Source organism: Drosophila willistoni (genome assembly GCF_018902025.1).
Source record: "Drosophila willistoni isolate 14030-0811.24 chromosome 2R unlocalized genomic scaffold, UCI_dwil_1.1 Seg167, whole genome shotgun sequence".
Lineage (NCBI taxonomy): Eukaryota > Metazoa > Arthropoda > Insecta > Diptera > Drosophilidae > Drosophila > Drosophila willistoni.
Genome location: NW_025814050.1, coordinates 13,939,638 through 13,960,336, shown reverse-complemented (window position 1 = coordinate 13,960,336; position 20,699 = coordinate 13,939,638). Strand labels below are relative to the sequence as shown.

The window sequence follows — 20,699 nt, the reverse complement described above, 5'->3', positions numbered from 1 at the left end:
ATTACAGCGTGGATCACAAATCCTCCAAGGATCTGCGTCAATATCTCGGACACATTGCCGAACAGGCAGCCATTGCCAATGGCGCCTCGGAGTTGCCTTCTGTGATCATATTGGATAACTTGCATCATGCCTCTGCTCTGGGCGATGTCTTCTCATGTCTACTCAGTGCTGGGCCACCCAATAAATTGCCATGCATCATTGGCATCATGTCCCAGGCCACCTGCAATACAACCAATCTCCAATTGCATCACAATTTCCGTTGGGTAAGTCCAACTACAACAGAAAAAATGGGGACATCAGTTTTAATTTAATGTTTTCTCTTTGCAGGTCTTGACCGCCAATCACATGGAGCCAGTGAAGGGTTTCCTTGGACGTTTCCTGCGTCGTCGCCTCTTCCAATTGGAACTGCAAACCCAGCATCCACAACCCGAATTGGCCACTGTCTTGGCCTGGCTACCTTCGGTGTGGCAACACATCAATCGCTTCCTAGAAGTCCACAGCTCAAGCGATGTGACCATTGGACCACGTCTATTCCTTTCGTGTCCTCTGGACTTGAAAGACTCTCAGGTGTGGTTCACCGATATCTGGAACTATCACTTGTCACCCTATCTAATTGAGGCAGTGCGTGAAGGTGTCCAACTATATGGCCGCAGAGGTGGAGCATGGAATGATCCATCAACTTTCATACGCAACTCTTACCCGTGGCCCTATGGCCCGGATTCAGTGCCTCCATTAAGGCAAATCAATGCCGAGGATGTGGGTCTAGAGGGTGTGGCCTTAAGCAATGGCGATCAACAGGATCCTTTGGTGAGTGTCAAAACATTCAAACAAAAACAAATTATTTACAATTTTATTAATTATTACTCTTAATTCTTAGCTCAACATGTTGATGCGTCTGCAGGAGGCGGCCAATTATTCAGAGGCCCAGGATCAAGAATCCGATTGTGCCAGCTTGGATTCCAATGTCACGCCAGATAGTTCAGCGGGTGCTGAATAGAAATAAAAAAAAAACAATAATTAACCAACTTCGTACATGCCAAATTTATAGGGCCATTGCCAATATGCTGAAACCTCCCCGTCCCCACCTAATCTTCACCATGAAATTGAAATTTCTTGCACTACTTTCGAGAGACTGAATGAAAAGCAGTTCCAAGAGATATTCATACCTTAACATTCACATTGCACTTTTTAGCGGCACTTGTTAAAAATGCAAATTTCTTATCCTCTACCCCCCCATAAATCGCCCATTCCCACCCCCCATAAACATTAATAAAGCATTTTGGCTAAAAAAAAAGGCCTGCTCCCCCAAAAAAAAAGGGGAAATGAAGTTAATATGAAAGCAAAGCAAAAACTAACATTAAATGTTAATTTTCTGTGTATATAGCAATTGAATAACCAAAATAACCTTCACCCCCTCAACCACCCTCTTCCCACTTGAATTAAGCAAACCAAAATTCTGACTTTTTATACCCATTAATATCCTCCCGAGATGGTATACTTACCATACATCTAAATTTATTATATTTAAAAATTAAAGAAAGAATATTACCTAAAGAATACTGTAAAAGCGTAGCTATAAGAAATTTTGCTACTACCAATTTACAAAATAAAATAAAAACAAAAAGATGTACATTTTGAAAACAAGAAGAGAAAAGGAAAAAGCTTTCACTTTAGTTTAATTATTTGCATAAAATTTAACATTAAATATTGTTACAAACATATATTACAAATTATATTATTATTATTATTACTATTATTATTATATAAATGTATATGTATTTAAACAATTTATTATGCCATACAGCGCTTACAACAACAACAAAATAAATACGTAAAACTCAAAAACTCCCCCAAAAGCAAACAAAAACAAAAAGAAGACAAAACTCCATAGCTAAATTATCCAAAGTCTAAGAAGAAACAGAATTAAAATCTGAGTGTAATCCTATTTAGAAAAGAAATGCTGCAATATGAAATACTAATGAATAAAAACTAAATCCAATGCATACATAAATATTATTCATGATATGATACAAAATACAATAAAAAATTTATGTGTTTCGTGTCTAATTTGAATGTGTACATTTATGAGATATGGAAATCAAATCAAAATAAAATATTATAAAACTATACTTCAATTTGTTTTCTTTATTGTTTGTACAAAATTTAATATTAATATTAAATATAATGTGGATTGGGTTGTTTTTCAAAATTTACTGAAAATTAAAGTAAAAACTATGCACTTTAATATTTGTTGTGAAGTCATTAAAAGGTAAGACACAATATTTTATCACAAAGAGTTTTTCAAATCTCCAAATTCAGCAAAAACACCTAATAATTAAATTTACATTGCGCGGCGATAACTAGAGATGCAACTTCCTGGTTATCGATAGGTGCAGGGTGACCGCTTTATTTTGCAAGTAGTCGTGGCGTGGGTTTTTCTATCGCGGCACACTGGTCACACTCTTCTCAGCAGTGCTGCCAGTTTAGCAATTTAGTTGCTAGATCTGGCAACTTTTAAAAAAATTTGCAACTTTCCTTTATAAAATGCTATTAGCCACAAATCTAGCAACTTTTTATTTTTTCTTAGCAATTTTATTAATTTTGTTATAAAAAACGCAAGTTTTATATTTTTCTTAGGAGTTTTTTCATTTTTTATACCTTTTTATCATCGATTGCACAAATGACGATGAAAGCGGTTCGCAAAGACATCGGAACATGTAATTATTTCAGTGGTTCGTTTATATGAACAACTTTATTGTGTATGGTAACTCTTTTAATTTGTTTGGTGATAGCAAAGCGATCAAAATGCCAAAAGTCTACAAGCAAAATTTTCGTGATGCCTGGCTTCAAGACGAAGAGTTTAAGCAATGGATTCGCAAGGATTGCACTGATCCAACGCGAGCATATTGTGCCTACTGCAAATCCTCAATAGGCGCAAAGCTTTTTGACATTCGCCACCACGCTGCCTCAAAAAAACATGTAGCTGTGATGGGCGCATGTACCCAGAAAAATAAGTTGCATTTCGTTCCAAAGTCGACCAAAACGCAGGAGCAGGAAGCAGCACTATGTCTGCATATTGCCAAACACTCAGCGATTGCGACAAATATATTCTGATGTATGTGAAGCTGACGAGCTAGACAATATTTTAAGTATCCTTTAGTTTAAGACTAATTTAGTTTATAAATTGCTTAAGTAATGAATTTTAAATGTAAATTGTTTGTTTTTTTTTATTTTAAAGTGTTTTCAGTAATAATTTCTACTTTTTAGCAACTTTTAGCAATTTTTCTTCAAAAATCTAGCAATTTTAGCTTGGAAGATTCTGGCAGCACTGCTTCTCAGCGAGAAAAACGCTAGCGTTTACTCACGCGATTTAAAACGCGTTCGCGAGTAACTGGTCATTAATTCTCAGCGAGTCAAGTACGTAGAAAATAAAAATAAAAATTGTATAAATTTTCCTAGCATTGTAAGCAAAGTCGGCAGTAAACTGAATAAAATATCAGATAAAAGTGTCCCATGGACTATAGCGACGTCGAAATGGTTTTAAAACATGACTGGAAACTACAATTTTCACTTAATAGTTCCCTCCCGGTTACACAACAGCTGCTCCGATTGATGCGGGGGCGGTGGGGGCTACTTTGCGGCTTCGGAGTGAAAAATTCAATAATTTTTAAATCAAAACTCGTCTTCAGGCTAAACAAATGAAAGAATTGAATATCTACGCGAAATCTACACCGGGAATTGGCAAATTGTTAAATGGATTTGAGGATCACGTAGTCAAATGGTTACATAACCTCTGCTCTTCACCTCATGCGTCACAGTTGCCAAACTAAGTAACTAATCCTACATTTCTATTACCTTTGATTGCAGATTCTCTTACCAAATGGCTCTCAGACTAATCAACAGCGCCGTGTTCCGTCAGCTGGTCAACCAGTTGCCACGCAATGCCCAGGTCGGCAGCGTAGCCTCTGTCCACACTCTGGACAAGATTGGCAAGCGCGAAATTGTCGGCTACGGCTGGAATGGTACTGCCTGCTATGCTGATCGTGTGGACTATCCTCTGCCCGCCATCCGTTTCCGTGAGGCTAACAACGAGATCAATGCTCTGCGCGCCAAGGAGCAGGGTGATTGGAAAAAGTTGAGCCCTCAGGAGATCAAAGCCCTGTACCGTGCCAGCTTCTGTCAGACCATTGCCGAGGTTCAGGCCCCCACTGGTGAATGGAAGATGCACTTGGGTGTTGGTTTGATCTTCACAGCTGCTGCCATCTGGATTGCCGTGTTGATGAACTTGTTTGGTTAGTGAGCCGTGTTGATATTTTATGAAATGAAATTTTAAATGAGTCTGTTTTTTTTTTTAGTTTACGACGAACTCCCCATTACCTTCGATGAGGAGCACCAGAAGGCTCAACTGAAGCGTATTATCGATTTGGAAATTAATCCTGTGACTGGTTTGACCTCCAAATGGGACTACGAGAACAACAAATGGAAGAACTAAGGACCTGTATCCAGTTAACAATTCCAAAACAATAATAATGCCCATGTTGTGTGTGACAGTAATTAAGCAGAAACCCGTGTGCAGATGTCTAAGTTTAGTTCAAATTAAAGTTATGGCATATGCCTGACTAAACTAATTTCTTTGTTTAAATAGAGAATGAAGTGCAGGGGTTTTACCATACTTACTTGGATTTACTCTTTGAATTGAAAAACCAGTTTCAGCTATATTGATTTTGGAATTATTTTTGTTATTTGCTTATGGGTTATCCCCAATATAGCCAGCAGTCCAAATAAAGATCTTCAAATAGTATATAAAGAAACAGAATTAAAGATTTCAATTTAATCTATTAAACAAATTTCTTTTAAGTAAACGATAAACAAAGTAAAGATTATCCTAACATCCTTATAAACAACGTAGATTCGATACTTTTGCCAAGTCGTGAAATGGCATTTGTGGAGTTGGCCTAGTGAATAGTCTTAACAAGAATTCGCACATATGATTTATTTCCAAAATTTCACCGTCAAAGACATTTTTCTCAAGCCAAAATATGTTTATTTTGGGAGAAATAACTTGCCATGACTTGAAAATGTCTTAAACAGTTTTAAATAATTTTAACCAATTGGTTTAGATAGAAAAATAATTACGCTTTATTTTTTTTTTATCAACTTGCAATTTTAAATATTTTACATCATTTTTCTGCTATTGAAAAATTTTTGTTTTTTATAAAGTAAGAAACTACAAACACTTTTTACACTTAGGGACCTTGGAATCCGTCATTATGTTTCCATTTCACTACTTTCTTTAGTCTCTGGGATAACTATTAAAAGGTTTAGTTAAATATTTAAAGGCTTTTTAATTTCAGAAGGCAACTTACTTTTTATACCACTCATAGCCATCATAGGGGGGGTCTATGTAAATTGTGTGGACGCATATGACGAGGTCGATCATCGGGACTATGATTCACATTAAGATTCACCACCTCGCCGGTGGCTAAATAGATGAATAGAAGTAGAGCCATAAACTAGAGTTTTGTAAATTATTTAATAATATCAAAGAATTTTCCTAAATCCATACCTCTCTCAGAGTTTCCATTGCAAGATTGAAACGCAAATTCAAGTTGCCAACTAAACTTTGTATTAGGAATTTATTAATTGAGCTGAACGTATAAAATTAGCAGAAAAATTCATATTTGTTTTAAGAGAACGTAAATCATTTCGATTTGCATGATAAATAAAAATAAAAACTTCTTCGATCTGGGTAAGCCTATCATTAAGTCGGTGTCGTCGTGACACTTTTGGCATAATTATCCCATTTTTCATGTGCCCAGGGCCGGATTTAGGAGGAGATATTACTAAGATTACAAGGCAATACCTGTTTGAAAATATTTCCCAAATGTTTCTCTCGAGGGAGGGGGCACGCAGCGCTCAACCCATGAACCTTTAGTTCTCTAAATCCAGCCCTGCGCTTTCCAATTGTGCAACTAATCGCACAACTAGATAAATAAAAGTACGATTATTCAGTAAAGTTAATAAAGTAAATTTACTTTAATTTAGTTATATTTTAATCGGAATGCATAATTGATGTTCAGAGATTGCACTTCCTCCTCTGTTCATCTTCATTGTTTTATTTGAAATTTATCTAATAGATACATGATATTCGCATGCATTTTCTGACCTCGTCGGACAGACCTTGCCATTATCTCTCATGATAGATGTTTCTCATGATGGGCTCTCAGATGTGCTTTCCAATTCCTCCAACGCGGTTCACGTTCGATATTATGAAATCCATCATGGGCCTTAGAGTGTCTTCCATTAGTTGCCTCTATTGTGAGACCCAGCACGAAAATAAACTAGAGAATCAGAAACACTTAATGCCCTCTAGTCTTTTGATCATATTGCTCTCTTCTATTACCCTTACCGTTCCCAAGAAAGTCAAGTGCATTGTATCACGTCTATGACTAAATACAGCTTTTTGGTCAAGCTACAGTTCAATTTAATTACAAACATTTTTAATGCAAATTATCACACTTAAACAGGGTATCCCTGTTATGTTATTCAGTTTGGTTGTTTTGTTGTGGTAAATGCATCATTCCAGTGTGCCCAATATTTCTCTCTCTTTAGATTATGGAAACCATCGTGAGCTCTAATATGTCTGGATCCGGGCAAATGTTTTCCTGGTCGTGCATAGGGATCACCAGCATTATCATACTGCATATAAGTCATCAAATCCATAAAATCCGTAGTTGTTGAAATTTCAGTTGAATTAACTTCTTCCGATTCTTCCTTTACGAGAAATTCCCTCGGATTTGGTTCTGCCACCTCATCGGACACTTCCATAGCTGGAGTCGATGAAGAATCATTTGAATTGGTAACATTTGCTTTCCCAGTTTCCAAGGTTTCATTTTTTATTCCCGATGATTCGGTTGTGGTAGAGTTTGACTCTGTACCTAAAGTGGTTTCAGTTTCCAAGGTTTCATTCTTTGTTCCTGCCGAGTCGCTAGAAGGAGTTGCTAAATCTGTAGCAGGTGTTATTTCGTCTTGAGCTTTTATAGTTCCTAAATTGCTAACTAAAAGCACAAAGATGATCAGCTAAAAAGAAAAAAAAAATTTTATAAACTTTAAACCAGTTGATTAAAAAATCTTTAGCCTTCATTTCTTAACGCTCATCTTTATTGTTCTTATATATAAAAGGTATTCTTCTAACAATAAGACCAATTTCACATGGATTCAAATACTTATTCCTAAATTCAAAAGCTGAAATTTTAAAATTTTGCTTATTGTTTATTCTATTAATTTTTCCTTTTGTGTTGTGTTTTAGACTTATCAAATCTCAGAAAACTTATACTTTGTGTAAACTTTAATTTGGGGAAAAAAAATCAATAAAGATAAAATACTTAAATTGGTTTTTAACAAAAAACATGACCTTTCACTTTTTAAACCTTTAAAAATTTATAAAATACTTGATATATGACTTTTTAAATCCGAAAAAATTAAAGAAGTTTAGTTGAAGAAGAATATCTAAAGCATTCGTTAGATTAAGAGAGTTTTATAAGCGAATAAAATTCTAAAAACAGTTAAATAATTTTTCAAATTCCATTTCCATAAGATCTTTAAGTAAAACTTGTGAGTTTGGATAATTTAAATAAAAGTATAATTCTTGAGGAATTTATAACCAGTTTGGAAATAATAATTTTATTCAGTAAAACGGGTTAAACAACGGGGACAATTCATTACAAAGATCCATTATAGTCCAATTTGGCTACTTAGATTCTGAGCTAATAAATTGTCCTGCCAAAAGGCTTATTACATACATACATATGTATGTATATATATTTTGGACTTACCATTTTTAGTTTGTCCATATCACAGTCCATTCGAAATGCAACGCTGTCTGGGTAATGCCATTTATATAGCATCACGAGTGGAACTTTTCAAATTAAATTAATGGAAAATGCAAAATATTTTGATAACACAAGAGTTTTATGACTTTCTGTGCCTTTGTCTCAATTTATATGTATGTTTTTTTTGTCTTACTCATTCACTTACGCATCGAAAAGAGTGAAGCAAAAAAGGGAAATTCCAAATACTATTACACCTGATTGAGCTGCTTTTGCCTTCTGGTCGGGTTTCTACGTTGCTCGTTGATGCGGCTGTGTGTTGATTATTTAGAAAATAATCTATAATTGTCGGTTTACCGATTTCCATAATTTGTGGGCGAGATGCGGCTATAAAAACCGGCTGGCATTCATTTAATTGCAACAATCAACGACAGTTGGCGAACGTTCTAAGATGTACATTAAGCTTCTAATACTCAGCCAGGTAAGTTGGCAAATTGCCAAATGGAGTTGGTTTCATGAAAAAACAAAAAAAAAACTAATTTTGGTTAATTCATTTAGTTATTGGCTCTGAGCATGGCTCAAGCAAAGGATATCGATACAGATGTTTCTGTCTACAGTGACGAGGAGACTTTGGATGATCAGCATTTGCCGCATGGCAAACATTATGAGCACAAGACAGAACCAGTGACAACAACCCTAGAGCCAGAAATAGTGCCAAATAATGGAGGCACAGCTCAGCCAGATGACGGTTTGCAGCAACTTGGCGATGGTTTACTACAAAATAATGATGGGGCAGCTTTTCCTGTAACTACCACAACTACACCGGAACCGGAAACTACAACTACAACGACGACAACAACGACTACAACAACAACCACACCCAAACCTCCTAAACATGAGCCTAAGCCACATGCTCATCCCCATCCACATGGCGATCCACATTTGCCATATCCCTATCCCTATCCTGGTCTGGTATTTACACCTTCAAAGCCTGCGGATCCAAAAACTCCCGAAAAGGAGTCAACAGCACCCAGTTCATCTTTGTCACCTGGCTATGCATCGTATCCCAGCTTCAGATCGCCCTATTCACCATATCCACCTAATTCGGTCTATCATCAGCCTAGTTTTCCTAGCTTTGGACCCGGCTCCGGTTATGGATTCCGCCCCAGTTTCCACCATCAACATCATCATTATGACCACCACGATGATGACGATGAAAAGCCAGCAACAGAGAAGGATGGTGATGATAAAAAGTCCTCAGAAGAAGAGCACGAAGATGTGCCATTCAAACCTCCAGGTTTTGGTTATCCGCCAGTCTATGCAGTGCCTCGCCTTCGTCCAGTTCCTCAAATAATAACCGGCTATCCTAGTATTGGACGTGTAGGATATGGATCACCCTATGGCTCACCCTATGGCCGTTATTAAGATAATTTCAGTGTTTAGTTCAAGTTTCTCAATACTAATCTATAATAAACGTAAATATTTATAAATCAACTTACTTAGGCTTTGGCTTTTTCCCCGATTCCGATAACCCCAGTAGCATGCATTATTCCTCTCACCTCGCCCGTCAATGACTTCCCGTCAAACGAGTTGCATTTGATTGTAGGAGATGATTTAATTGCATTCGCATAGCACATTTGCTAGTCATTCAACTTGAAATCGTTGTACGATCCAGACGGAAAAATGTTGCTTCAATTCTCTTATATGATTATGGCATTAAGCTGGTTGGAGGTAAGTTTAAAAAAAAACAAAAAAAGAATAATCACATTTGGCAAGTTATTTCTATGTTCATTCTTTACTTTCACAGCTTGGCCAAACTATGCCAGAGCAAAAGGTAAGCTCAACTCAAGAAAATAAAAAATCACTTGAAAGCTTTCTAATTAACTGGTTTTCAGATAAGAACTGCCAGGGATACCAGAAACATACCCACAAGCATGTTCAAGCCAATTGGCCAGAGTAGTAATGTTGAACAGAATGAAACTTCTACGGCTCAAGAAGATTACTCTGAGACCTTTCAACAGGTAATGAGTACAATAGAAAGTTAAATATATCTATTTCTACAACGCAAATATAAATTTTCAGCGCTCAACTGGTGAGGCGCATCCCGTTTTAGGTGACACATCCGACGAGACCTCATTCAATTATCATAATACAGCGGTAAGTCAATCAATTTGGAAATCGTCTTGAATACAAAATCTTCTCATCGTCTCATTGGCAGCCTCCATATCGCAGCAATCAAGGGGAGTATCCACAAAATCTTCCAACAGATTTGAGAGAAATTGCAGAACATTTTCGTAGAACATCCGGTGCGAGTATTAATCCAAGCAATGGTGCTTTTTCACCAATTTATAGAGTGATTGGACCATATTCCGATTCAGGTGGCAATGGCAATGTCGTCTACACACAAACATTTCGAAGTTCTGATCCTTTTGTCACTCAAAGTGGCTTTCCCAGATCCCATATTAGTTCAGGTCCTATACCAACCCCAAATGGGAATGGCCTTTATACAATATATTCAAGTGGTCCAAGAAATACTGGTAACTTTGGTCCGTCGGGTCAAATTAATAGTGGATCGGTAAGTACAAAACTTATAATTCCTCAATGACAATGACCTTAATGAAATGATTTCAGATGCCTCTTATGTCGCGTCCTTTTGGCTTTGGTGGCAGTCCCCGTAGTCCTCATGGTGACTCTTCAAATAACTTCCATCGTTCAGAGTCCTTTAGCTATAGCTCTGATGGATTCAGTCCGCCACAAATTGAACAGCATGTCTATGATTCCCGACAGGGCTTTGGTTCAACTTTGAGGAACTTTTAAGAGTTCAGAGAATTACATCATAGTCCTGTTTTCAATAAAAAATATAAACAAATAGTATAGAGTAGTAAATATAGAAGTAAAATTGAATTAGCAATATACTTAGCAATCGGTTTTTAATAAAGTGAATACATTTTCATTTACTTCCCTTAGCCCCCCAAAAGTATGCCTTTAATTTAAAAACTAAGCTGCTAGCAAATGCTTCTAGTATCTAAAAAAATGAAAGAATTGGCTTGTGGGAAAGAGTATAACAAGTACATTGTGTAATAATAGACAAAACATGCATTTACATTTACATTTATTAACATATTTGAAAATTCTATTCGATTTCCATCACATAAAATAGTTGTTTACCGGTTTTAAATGAATCATCGAGCAACTTGCGCTCTTCCTGATTTTTAGTTATCATTCAGTTGAAACCAGCGGTCAGAACAAGACGTTTGCGGCAAAATGTCGCTTCATTCTATCTACATAATCGTAGTGATTTCTTGCTTATACATGGGAAATGGAGTAAGTACCCAATGACTTTCCTGAGACGTAGTCCTCAAGATTGAAATCATTCCATTATTAGATACACATTGCGAGAAAAACAGCAGACGTGCCTACGCACGAGTTTGAACCCATCAAATCTGACGATTCTGATTGGATTATTCGTCAGGTAAAATAATCAGGATAGGCTTTATGCACGATTTACACGATTTGTTTAACGACCCTTTTAACAGCGCTCTTCGTCGTCGGCTCGTGGACTAGAAGAAGACAATAGGGAGAAATATATCAAGGGTCCTGTTTACGAGAGGGGTTTTAGTAGTTCCGGTTCTAGTGGATACGAGTCAATTGAACTGCCAGAACCTCATGTTATACTTGGTTCTGCTTCAAGTGACAGTAATACAACCTACAGGTATGACAGCTGGGACGCTACAACGGTATGTACGGGTTTTACTCCAAGGTTTTTTCAAAGGTCAAAGCAGATCGATAACTTTTATGCATTATTTTCAGCAGCCCTCTTCCGTTAAGAGGGAGAGAAATCTTCATGCCAATGATAGCCCAGTAAGTAAAGGATAAAGTAAACTTTAAATAAAATAAAACTTGAAAAATAAATAATCATTTTTAAGATACCTTCTAATAGAAAAAATTATGAGATTCAAAGTGATGCTGACGATGTTACCCCTATGAGTCATTTAAAAGACAGTCAATTTAATGCGAGTAATAAGTCTCTCCACAAAATTTATTTGGATAATGAAGAAGAGGATGATTTTATTCCTGCAGAAAGGGATCAAACGCGCCAAGAACATAAATTTCGCCCTCAAATTCATTTGGATAACGATGAAGAGGACGATATTGTTCCAAAAAGAAGAGGTAAATCACGTCAAGGACATGGGCTTTTCCGTAAAACTTATTTGGATTATGATGAAAAGGACGGTCTTGTTCCTACAAGAAGGAGTCAATCACGCCAAGGACATGGACTCCGCCCCAGTTATTATATGGATAGGGATGAAGCGGATGATATTATTTCTATAAGAAGGGATCGATTACGCCAAGGCCAAAAACTTCTCCCCATATCCCATTTGGATAATGATGAAGATGATGATCTTGTATCTAGAAAAAGGGATCGATCACGCCACGGGCTAAGACTTCTCCCAATACCCCATTTGGATCATTATCCAAATGATGAAGGGGATGATTTTGTTCCTAGAAGGAGGGATCAATCACGCAATGGACATGGACCCCGAAAAATATTTTATTTGAATTTTGATGATGAGGACGAAATTGTTATAACAAGAAGACGCGAAAGACATGAACCCCGCCCTGAACTTAATTTGGATGATGCTGAAGGGGATGATCTCGTTCCGTCAATATCGGATGAATTACCCCAAAGACATGGCTTTCCCTTAAAAACTCATTTACAAACCGATGATATACTATCGGATAAATTTAAACATACTAAATCGGACGATTCTGATTGGAGTATTCATCAGGTAAAATAACAAGGATAGGCTTTATGCACTTGCACGATTTTTTAAACAACCCTTTTAACAGCGCTCTTCGTCATCGGCTCGTGGACTAGGAGAAGACAATAGGGAGAAATATATCAAGGGTCCTGTTTACAAGATGGGTTTTAGTAGTTTTGATTCATACCAGTCATATGAACCGCCGGAACCTCATGTTACAGGTGGTGCTGCTTCAAGTGACAGTAATACAACCTACAGATATGACAGTTGGTATGTTACAACGGTATGATTGTGTTGATCCCCATAGTCTTTTCGATGATCAAACCAGCTCGATAACTTTTATGCATTATTTTCAGCAGCCATCTTCCGTCGAGAAGGAGAGAAATCTTCATGCCAATAATGGCCCGGTAAGTAATAAATAAAGTGAATTTTAAATGAACCATTTTTCAAAAAATATATTCATTTATCTTTAAGATACATTCTAATAGAAGAAATTTTGATACATCTCACACTCAAAGTGGAGATGGCCAATTGACTGCAATAGGCAATAAATCTCTACCTAAAATTCATTTCGATAATGATGAGGAGGATGGTCCTGTGGTTCCTATAAGAAGAGATCAATCACAACAAGGTGATGAAACTTATTTGGGTAATGATGAAAAGGACGATCTTGTTCCTAGACGAAGGGGTCGATCACGCCAAGGACATGGACCCCGCCCTAAATTTCATTTGGACAGTGATGAAGCGGATTATATTGTTCCTATAAGAAGAGATCGATTACGCCAAGGCCTAAATCTTCGCCCCATATCCTATTTGGATAATAATGAGGGGGATGATTTTGTTCCTAGAAGGAGGGATCAATCACGCAAAGGACATGGACCCCGCAAAATTATTTACTTGGATATCGATAAAGAGGACGATATTGTTATAACAAGAAAAGGTCACTCACGCCAAAGACCCCGCCCTGAACTTAATTTGGATGATAATGAAGAGGATGATTTTGACCTTGCAGGAAGGGATAAAATGCGACATGCACATATATCTCGCCCTATAATTCATTTGAATAACGATGAAGAAGATTACCTTGCCCCTCTAAGAAGGAAGCGATCGCATCAAGTTCACTTCGCCATAAAACTTTCTTGAGTAACGATGAGGAGGACGATCTTGTTCCTAGAAGAAGGGATCGATCCTATTTGAATAATCCGCATTGATGCCTTAATAATCAGCTTACATCAAATTCATTATCCTTTAAATCTTTTTAGCCAACTCCAGAAGAGTTTAGACTACATAAATTGAGTGCCAATCCCAATCATGTTTTATTCTCCACACCGTTCGAAAAATGTTGTCTGCGCCTAATTAGTATAACACTTTTATTTGCATTCGATTTGATAACCTTCTGGAATAATCAACACGGAAAACAAAAAATGAAACTTTATGATTAACATCTGATTCCATTGAATTTTGAATTTATACTGTTTCGTTAAATACACTTTTAATTAAAATCTATATTATGTCAATTAAAGTCTACATCCATTGCTATTGATAATTTCTTTTCGATATCTTTCTCATTTTGGAAATTCAAAAACCATTCCAAAACATCGGAATGTCGTTTCAATTTCTCATCAGTTAAACGATCGAGATAGATCTCAACATGTTGCTCGATGCGGTGAAAGGCTCTTGATAGTCTTTCCTCCTGATATTGTTCAAATTCAATAAGGCCGTATTGCTCTAGTAGACGATCAATTAGTTTATCCGCTTCATTTGAGTCATCCAAGTCTAGGAAATCGAATAGTTCCTCTATTGTATCTTCAATGCTATCCAATTCTTCGGAATTCTCAATTGCCTTGAGAATATGATGAGCTGTGTCCAGAAATATTTCGATTTCGTTAAGAAATTGTGATGTAGTATCGGCGGGTAGCAAGAGTTCTGCATCTTCTATGACTCGTTCAAACAGATCGATCTGCTTGTAAAGGATATCCGCAATTGCCTCGGCCATCTCCTTTATAATGTCCATCTCTAGCGTTATGGTATTAAAAGGAGCCGTTGACTTTAGGAAAAAAAAAAATAGAAAACGAAATTTACAAGGACTTGAAACTTTATCTTACTTACCGCTGAATGAAGCGCAGCCAATATAAAAATCAAACACCACATAGTTAAAAGATACACGACTGATCAGATACTCAGTTAACTCTAACAAGTGAAAAGGCTCTTATAGGGTCAGCAAATAGTTACGTCAACCAAGTAAACAAAAGCAATGTCCGCCTGTTAAATCAGCGGTTAGCAATCGTGGGATCATTTGACTCTGTAATCAGTTGCCAGACATTGGTTGACGTGCTAAGAACATTTGCGTTTTCAATGTTGCCCCTTATTTTGTTGTTGTTATTCAGCGTAGTAGGTGGTTCATAATTTAATTTTGGTATCCCCATACAATTTCAATTGAATTGTTTTGATGACATGACAAACATCTTCATTTCCCAGTCAGCAGATGCCTATACGCGCGGTGAAAGCTTGAGGGAACTGCGCAAATTGATGCAACAGCAGGATGAACAAGAGGCTTTAGTAAATGACTTTCAAACGGATGTCAATTTATGGGCTCAATCCTTAGAGCAATTTGGCCAAGAATTCCTACATTTTGTTGAGCATTGTCGTCATTTGGGCAGTTATTGTGAGCAGCGAAAAGTGCAGCGAAGATTACGTGGGTTAAGACACACCTACAGCCAACTACGTGCCCAATTGGAGGCCGTGGAGGTAAAGTATGCCAGAAGAATCAGCAATCACGAGGATTTTGAGCCCACCCTGCAAGCTGTCGAGGATGTACTCAAGCAATATGATGAGACACTAAGGCTAGTCAATATGGAAATCTATAAATTGGTAGAACAGTAATAATTTAGCAAATAAGTTTATATATTTATTATCGATTACTAATATATAAATATATGTATATAAGTATTTTTTTAAATTAACCTTTCCATATGCCCGCTGCCACACCTTCAAGCAGTGCTTTGGCCAATTTGGTATAGTCCATCAATTGTAATTCAGGAATTTGTTTTTGTAAATTGCGGGGAAACTCTATATAGGACATGACTATAGTATCTTGAGTTTCACTTTGCCAACGCGTCACATTCTGGAGTAGTTCCGTTTTGTTATTCTGACGACTTAAACGTAAATATTTTTCCAAATGTATTTTCAATTTTGTATAGAAATTACGTATGGCCGCCTTTTCAACGGGTAGAACTTCGGCTAGCAATTTATCGGGTTGCGCTTGCATCATAATATCACTATTGATCCAGGCAAAGATATAGTAAGCTGTACTATAATAATCCTCATTACTGAATATCGTATCCAAATCTTCGAAATATTGTCTATCAATGATATTGCTGTCATTCAAACGAATTAATCGTTGATAGGCATCTTCTATAGTTCGCTGTAGAACCTGATTGTAGAGTCGTTCAATGCCCTCAACAGCCGAACGAGATAAGGGCGTGGGTGTAACAGATAAATTTGACACCGAATCAGCCAAGGTCTATGTAAATGAAAATTATTAATCGATATACATACATATACACTCGTATATATACAAATGTGAATTATCAACGTGAACTTTACCAAATGAGAGATTAGACCCAGGCCAATGACGATGCTGATAAGGAGCTCCGATCTTGACATGTTGCCACAATCGCCGTCAAATCGAGACTGAGAAAGCAAGTTCAAAGCATTTGAATAGAGCAATTGATTTCACAAAATATCGTTCGGATGGTCTTTAGTTTAGTTTTTAGGTCTTTTATTAAGCGCTTTAGCAAAGTCACCAAAAAGTAAAAAAAAAAGGAGAAAAAACGAAAAGAAAGAAGACTAAATTAGCGGCTTAGACGATTTTCAATTTCTTTAAAATTAGCCAACAAGAAATGTTTCTTTTCGCTTAATCGAACAGCAATAATATCTAAACAGATACACACATTGACTATATATATTTACATATATGTATGTATGTATGATTTAGAACTAACATACATATACAATTAGATATTAATAAATTGCATACCAATTAGTCTTAGCATATATACTTAAGTAAGTTTGTTGTTAGCCACACTCATTAATTATATGTCAAATGAGACGTTTTACTTGGTTAATATACTGTATATATGTATACGAGGGTTGTTCGTTAAGTACTTAGGGTTCCTGTCAAATTTTCAGCTAAATCGGAATCGTAGTTTTATTTTGATTATGAATGCAGTAAAGTTAATATAAATTTACGATCTTGAATTGGAAGATCACTAATCAAACATATTCTGCATAAAATACGTGGACTTGAAATAGTTGAATTGGATGACGTGAGATAAAGATAAAGTATGCAATAGGCTGAAAAAGTTCCGTAAATTTCACTTGAGAAGGTCATTGATGCATGGAAGGTGTGTAAACCCTACAGACTTTGGGAAAACTTATATTTGAGATGATTTAAAGAAGTTGAAACTTTGTGGACTTAAATGCATTGATCAAAACCAAGAACAAATTGACACTTTTTCAAGATTTTGATTTCTGATCTCTTGTAAACGAAGTACTTATCGGACCGCCCCCTCCATATATACATACATACATATACTTATATTAGATGTACAGTTTCCACACTACATTTTCAGCAATATTGAAAACAATTTAACTATATATAATATATACATACATAATGTCACTTATCTTAGTTAGTATTTATATACTTAAACTAACGACTATATTTATATTCAGAATAACACGCTTTATATGTGAGTTACTTGGCATTTTTTTTAGTTACACCCGTGCTCACATTATTAATTCAAATTAAAATATATCTCTATATATCTACATATATATAGTGGTATATATATTTTCGAAAAATTGACACAAGATTTTATTTATATTTATTGCTTATTTTAACTGACATTGACTTTACGTATTTGAATTCATTTCAAAAATATCTTGAACTATTTTTTATTTTTAGTTTTATATTTTTCAAGCATTTGTATGTGTTTTTGTAGTACTAGAATATTGAAACAACAAGTTGTGTGTGTGTGTGTATATGTTTGTGTGTGTGTAGGTACATTTAGTAATTTTGAAAAAAGTAGTTTTTTGAAACACCAAGTTGCATATTGATAAGTTTTTGATATACATATATGGTATATATAATATTATTTATATTGCAGCTGTCTGAGCATTGTACTGTAAGTTATATTCCTTTATTCAAATAGTAGTAGCAGCCATTTTTTTATGTTAAGGTAATGAAGATTCTTATTTTTGCTATAAAGATAGTGTATTATCTATTTTACTTAATTAGTATTTATTATTTATTTTTGTTTTCTCATATGGTTTCAGTTTTCAAGGTACATTTGACGACTTCACTTTTCGAGGGTCACAACATCATTTCGATGAGTGACCACAAAAGTTTTGATAACAATTTCTAAAATAATTTTCCATAATTTTTCAACAAAAATAATTAACTCTGTTAATATGATGCTTAGGGCTAAAGTTTTGTATTTATTAATTAGTTAATTGTAGGTAGCATAAATGTAAAAAAAAGGGTAAGTAGTTAGTATGAAAATATATAACTATTTATTTTGTATTTATGTAAGTTATTTATTTATTAATTACGCACGCATTTAAATTCTTGTATCTAGAAGACAGTCCATGGAGTAGAGCTTACAATTAAATTGAAATATAATAGAAAATATTTATAACTTTGATCTAACTTTTTCTTATCAAAATGTTTTTAGGAAAATTTAAAATCGATTTTAATCGATAAAGAAACGAACTGATTTAACAAAGTTGTAAATCCTTAGCTTTTAGAGTTTTAGAAATAAGTTAAATAAATCCATTCAGTTGACATAAGTTGAAAATATAAAAATTTCACAAAGTTTTGGCAATTTAAAATAGTTTTCGCAAAAGATATCTTTAAAGATTTTAGCTTATTAAATCGTTAAGCCTATAAAGTAGACAATTATTTGCACAAATAACATTAAGGTTCATATAAGTATCATTGACAAACATCATGAATAAATTTATTTACATATACATATATATATTAATCTAATTTTCACCCATACACCGATTTTGTATAATTCTTTTTTCTTACTCACCCATCCATTCTAGAACTTTTTGAACTATTTGGTTTTTAGCATATTGTCCTCAAAAAAACACACACACATCCAAAATGATGTCACAGATCATTTCGATGACTACACATTGTATTCAGATAAAGTAAACTATATGTATACCTATCTATATATTGTTCTTTCCCATTCGATTTGTTGAAATTTTTCATACGCTTTGAAATCGAAACAAATTATAAGTTGGAAAAATGTAAAATTTGATTTATTTTTTATTTTGGAATGAAATATATTTTATTTTGTGAAATTATATAATTAAAAATTAAAACAAAAATGCAGTTCCTTGTTGTAAAAAATAATAAACTAATATTATGTTAATTAAATGCAAATTATATATACGTATTTAGGAAAATTGTGAAGGAAACAAATGTTACAAAAAGAGAATCATGTATGTAAAGAATGATAGATAGATTAGATGTAAACAGATATTATTCTTGTTTATTTTTTATCACAATTGCGTATGAAAAATTTCTTTAATTGCTAGAAACCGCCACGCCCACCACTGCTTCCGCTGCTCGATTGAGAGGAGCCAGCAGAGTTCGTTTGGGGTACCAGGATGCGAGGCAAGGTCAGCGAACGCTTTGGAAAGCTATGTCTCGCATTTGTATCCATTGCTTTATCCTTGTCACTGTCCATAGCCTTCAGGTCCATACCAGGCTCCACTTCCCGATCATTGGCTGGTGGTGACATATGTCACGCATATGATTGAGCCGTTTGTGGCATCATGCCAGCTGTATAGCCGCCATCCATGCCCGGCGGACGTTCCACCAAATTCTTGAGACGACCCCGTAACTCTTCCAGACTCTTTGATTTGGCTTTATTGATGCGTTTATATTTGACATCCTTGGGTTTGGTCACCGAGCGATGATTCGACATGACTCGATTGTAGTTGGTTACCTGTCATTTCAAAAAAATTCAGTTAAGTAACGGAAATCGTGATTGATCCGCTTAACACATACCGGATTCTTTACATTGAGCGTCTCTTGTGTGGGCGTTAAAGTGGGTTGCAATTGTGGCACCTTGACACTGAGCGTGGTGCAAGGAGCATCGTGACTGGGCGAACGCTTCAGTGCACCCAATTGACGGCGCGGTGGAACACTCACTGCTGTTGTTGTTGTAAAGCTACCCTCATCTTTGGTTTTTTCTGTTGTCGGCGTGGCGTTTACTCCATCGATTTGTCCTTCTGTTGAGCTCGAACTGAGAGCCTTATCTGAGCGATTCTTGAACTTATCACGCTTCTCAGCCACATCGGATGTGGGCTCGGGATCCTCTTCCACCGAATAGACAGTCTCCAGAATTTCAGGACGCCGCAAGAAGCAATTATTTCTACGTGCTGCTCCATATTTATTCAGATTAGTTTCAATTGCATCCGATATGGAACGTACTATGGTAATGCCATCACTGCCCAGCATTCCACCGCCTCCGCTGCTTTTGCGTCGAGTGCCCAGAGTCATATTGCTATCCGAATCGATGTCCTCAAGCACCACAGCCGAATCGGAATCATTCAATGAGTCCAATTCGTTGGCATAGCTCGCCTCAATAGTTTCCAGACCATGATCGACCAAACGAGTGGACAAAGTATCGATGATTTTTTGTTGCCTCTGTATAGTTAGTTCACGATGATTCAGCAAGCTACCGATTTGTTTTTGTTTTCGCTTCAGTCGTGACTCCAGGAGCAAAAGTTGTGATGTCAGTGAGTTCATTTGATCGGACTTTTCCTTTTGATAGCGATAGTGTTGTTGAACCTGGCGAAGTAAAACACAAAAACAAGAAAGCGATAAACGGAATCTTATCATGGAAGCGATAAATGGAGGCTTTTAAGAAGAATCACAGCTTAATGAAGAACCCAATCGATTCGATTGTTGTGGTAATAACAGGGACAGGGTACTATCTGTTGGTAACTATGCAAAATTCTTTTGGGAAACTATACGCCTTACTTATTTGATGTTGGCATCTATAACTAAAGTTAGTTATAG

At 36.0% G+C, this 20,699-nt stretch overlaps 10 protein-coding genes and 1 long non-coding RNA gene across 23 annotated transcripts in view; 6 read left to right on the top strand and 5 right to left on the bottom strand.

The window, feature by feature from the left end:
* The window catches only part of LOC6642508 (protein sickie), a 215,571-nt gene extending 214,239 nt beyond the window's left edge, over positions 1–1,332 (top strand). For all 7 annotated transcript variants that reach the window (XM_023175880.2, XM_047010629.1, XM_023175879.2 and 4 more), the window contains 3 exons: positions 8–263; positions 328–807; positions 878–1,332. In XM_023175880.2, coding sequence (XP_023031648.1) covers positions 8–263; positions 328–807; positions 878–997 — 856 coding nt within the window. In that variant the 3' untranslated portion in view covers positions 998–1,332. The remainder of the gene's footprint in view (positions 1–7; positions 264–327; positions 808–877) is intronic.
* A 2,057-nt stretch (positions 1,333–3,389) lies between these two features.
* LOC6642273 lies at positions 3,390–4,628 on the top strand. Its single transcript, XM_047010669.1, has 3 exons — positions 3,390–3,417; positions 3,868–4,292; positions 4,356–4,628. Exons 2-3 carry the CDS (start codon positions 3,881–3,883, stop codon positions 4,490–4,492), a joined length of 549 nt encoding a protein of 182 aa, XP_046866625.1. The 5' UTR covers positions 3,390–3,417; positions 3,868–3,880; the 3' UTR covers positions 4,493–4,628.
* Positions 4,629–5,178: 550 nt separating this feature from the next.
* LOC111518642 lies at positions 5,179–5,628 on the bottom strand. Of its 2 annotated transcripts, none has more exons than XR_006954128.1 (3): positions 5,567–5,628; positions 5,367–5,513; positions 5,179–5,309 (listed from the first exon to the last, which is right to left on the bottom strand). It is a non-coding gene; the product is annotated as an uncharacterized LOC111518642 (long non-coding RNA). The 2 variants fall into 2 exon arrangements; XR_002724038.2 differs by having other exon boundaries at positions 5,367–5,482; positions 5,567–5,622.
* An 814-nt stretch (positions 5,629–6,442) lies between these two features.
* Positions 6,443–7,908, bottom strand: LOC6642272. Its single transcript, XM_002064925.4, has 2 exons — positions 7,836–7,908; positions 6,443–7,080 (listed from the first exon to the last, which is right to left on the bottom strand). Exons 1-2 carry the CDS (start codon positions 7,905–7,907, stop codon positions 6,547–6,549), a joined length of 606 nt encoding a protein of 201 aa, XP_002064961.4. The 5' UTR covers position 7,908; the 3' UTR covers positions 6,443–6,546.
* Positions 7,909–8,249: 341 nt separating this feature from the next.
* LOC6642271 (early nodulin-75) lies at positions 8,250–9,323 on the top strand. The gene is made up of 2 exons (XM_002064924.4): positions 8,250–8,310; positions 8,388–9,323. Exons 1-2 carry the CDS (start codon positions 8,281–8,283, stop codon positions 9,252–9,254), a joined length of 897 nt encoding a protein of 298 aa, XP_002064960.1. The 5' UTR covers positions 8,250–8,280; the 3' UTR covers positions 9,255–9,323.
* Positions 9,324–9,502: 179 nt separating this feature from the next.
* On the top strand, positions 9,503–10,795 carry LOC6642270. Its single transcript, XM_002064923.4, has 6 exons — positions 9,503–9,560; positions 9,637–9,663; positions 9,725–9,850; positions 9,912–9,986; positions 10,048–10,404; positions 10,461–10,795. The coding sequence occupies exons 1-6, from the start codon at positions 9,513–9,515 to the stop codon at positions 10,644–10,646; spliced, it is 819 nt and encodes a 272-aa protein (XP_002064959.3). The 5' UTR covers positions 9,503–9,512; the 3' UTR covers positions 10,647–10,795.
* A 299-nt stretch (positions 10,796–11,094) lies between these two features.
* On the top strand, positions 11,095–14,119 carry LOC111518576. Of its 6 annotated transcripts, XM_023175806.1 has the most exons (9): positions 11,095–11,153; positions 11,215–11,301; positions 11,366–11,566; positions 11,640–11,690; positions 11,756–11,846; positions 11,910–12,619; positions 12,681–12,875; positions 12,949–12,999; positions 13,067–14,119. In XM_023175806.1, exons 1-9 carry the CDS (start codon positions 11,142–11,144, stop codon positions 13,733–13,735), a joined length of 2,067 nt encoding a protein of 688 aa, XP_023031574.1. In that variant the 5' UTR covers positions 11,095–11,141; the 3' UTR covers positions 13,736–14,119. The 6 variants fall into 6 exon arrangements, with proteins under 6 accessions (XP_023031574.1, XP_023031573.1, XP_023031572.1 ...); XM_023175805.1 differs by having other exon boundaries at positions 11,643–11,690; positions 11,756–12,619; XM_023175804.1 differs by having other exon boundaries at positions 11,756–12,619; positions 12,952–12,999.
* Positions 13,940–14,758, bottom strand: LOC6642269. The gene is made up of 2 exons (XM_002064922.4): positions 14,702–14,758; positions 13,940–14,639 (listed from the first exon to the last, which is right to left on the bottom strand). The coding sequence occupies exons 1-2, from the start codon at positions 14,741–14,743 to the stop codon at positions 14,106–14,108; spliced, it is 576 nt and encodes a 191-aa protein (XP_002064958.4). The 5' UTR covers positions 14,744–14,758; the 3' UTR covers positions 13,940–14,105.
* A 156-nt stretch (positions 14,759–14,914) lies between these two features.
* On the top strand, positions 14,915–15,538 carry LOC6642268. The gene is made up of 2 exons (XM_002064921.4): positions 14,915–14,983; positions 15,071–15,538. Exons 1-2 carry the CDS (start codon positions 14,948–14,950, stop codon positions 15,473–15,475), a joined length of 441 nt encoding a protein of 146 aa, XP_002064957.2. The 5' UTR covers positions 14,915–14,947; the 3' UTR covers positions 15,476–15,538.
* LOC6642267 lies at positions 15,515–16,295 on the bottom strand. Its single transcript, XM_002064920.4, has 2 exons — positions 16,199–16,295; positions 15,515–16,115 (listed from the first exon to the last, which is right to left on the bottom strand). The coding sequence occupies exons 1-2, from the start codon at positions 16,256–16,258 to the stop codon at positions 15,552–15,554; spliced, it is 624 nt and encodes a 207-aa protein (XP_002064956.1). The 5' UTR covers positions 16,259–16,295; the 3' UTR covers positions 15,515–15,551.
* Positions 16,296–19,416: 3,121 nt separating this feature from the next.
* LOC6642266 overlaps positions 19,417–20,699 on the bottom strand; it is a 65,935-nt gene continuing 64,652 nt past the window's right edge. Inside the window, exons 5-6 of the mRNA XM_023175800.2 lie at positions 19,683–20,468; positions 19,417–19,620 (exon numbers count right to left, since the gene is read on the bottom strand). Coding sequence (XP_023031568.1) covers positions 19,417–19,620; positions 19,683–20,468 — 990 coding nt within the window. The remainder of the gene's footprint in view (positions 19,621–19,682; positions 20,469–20,699) is intronic.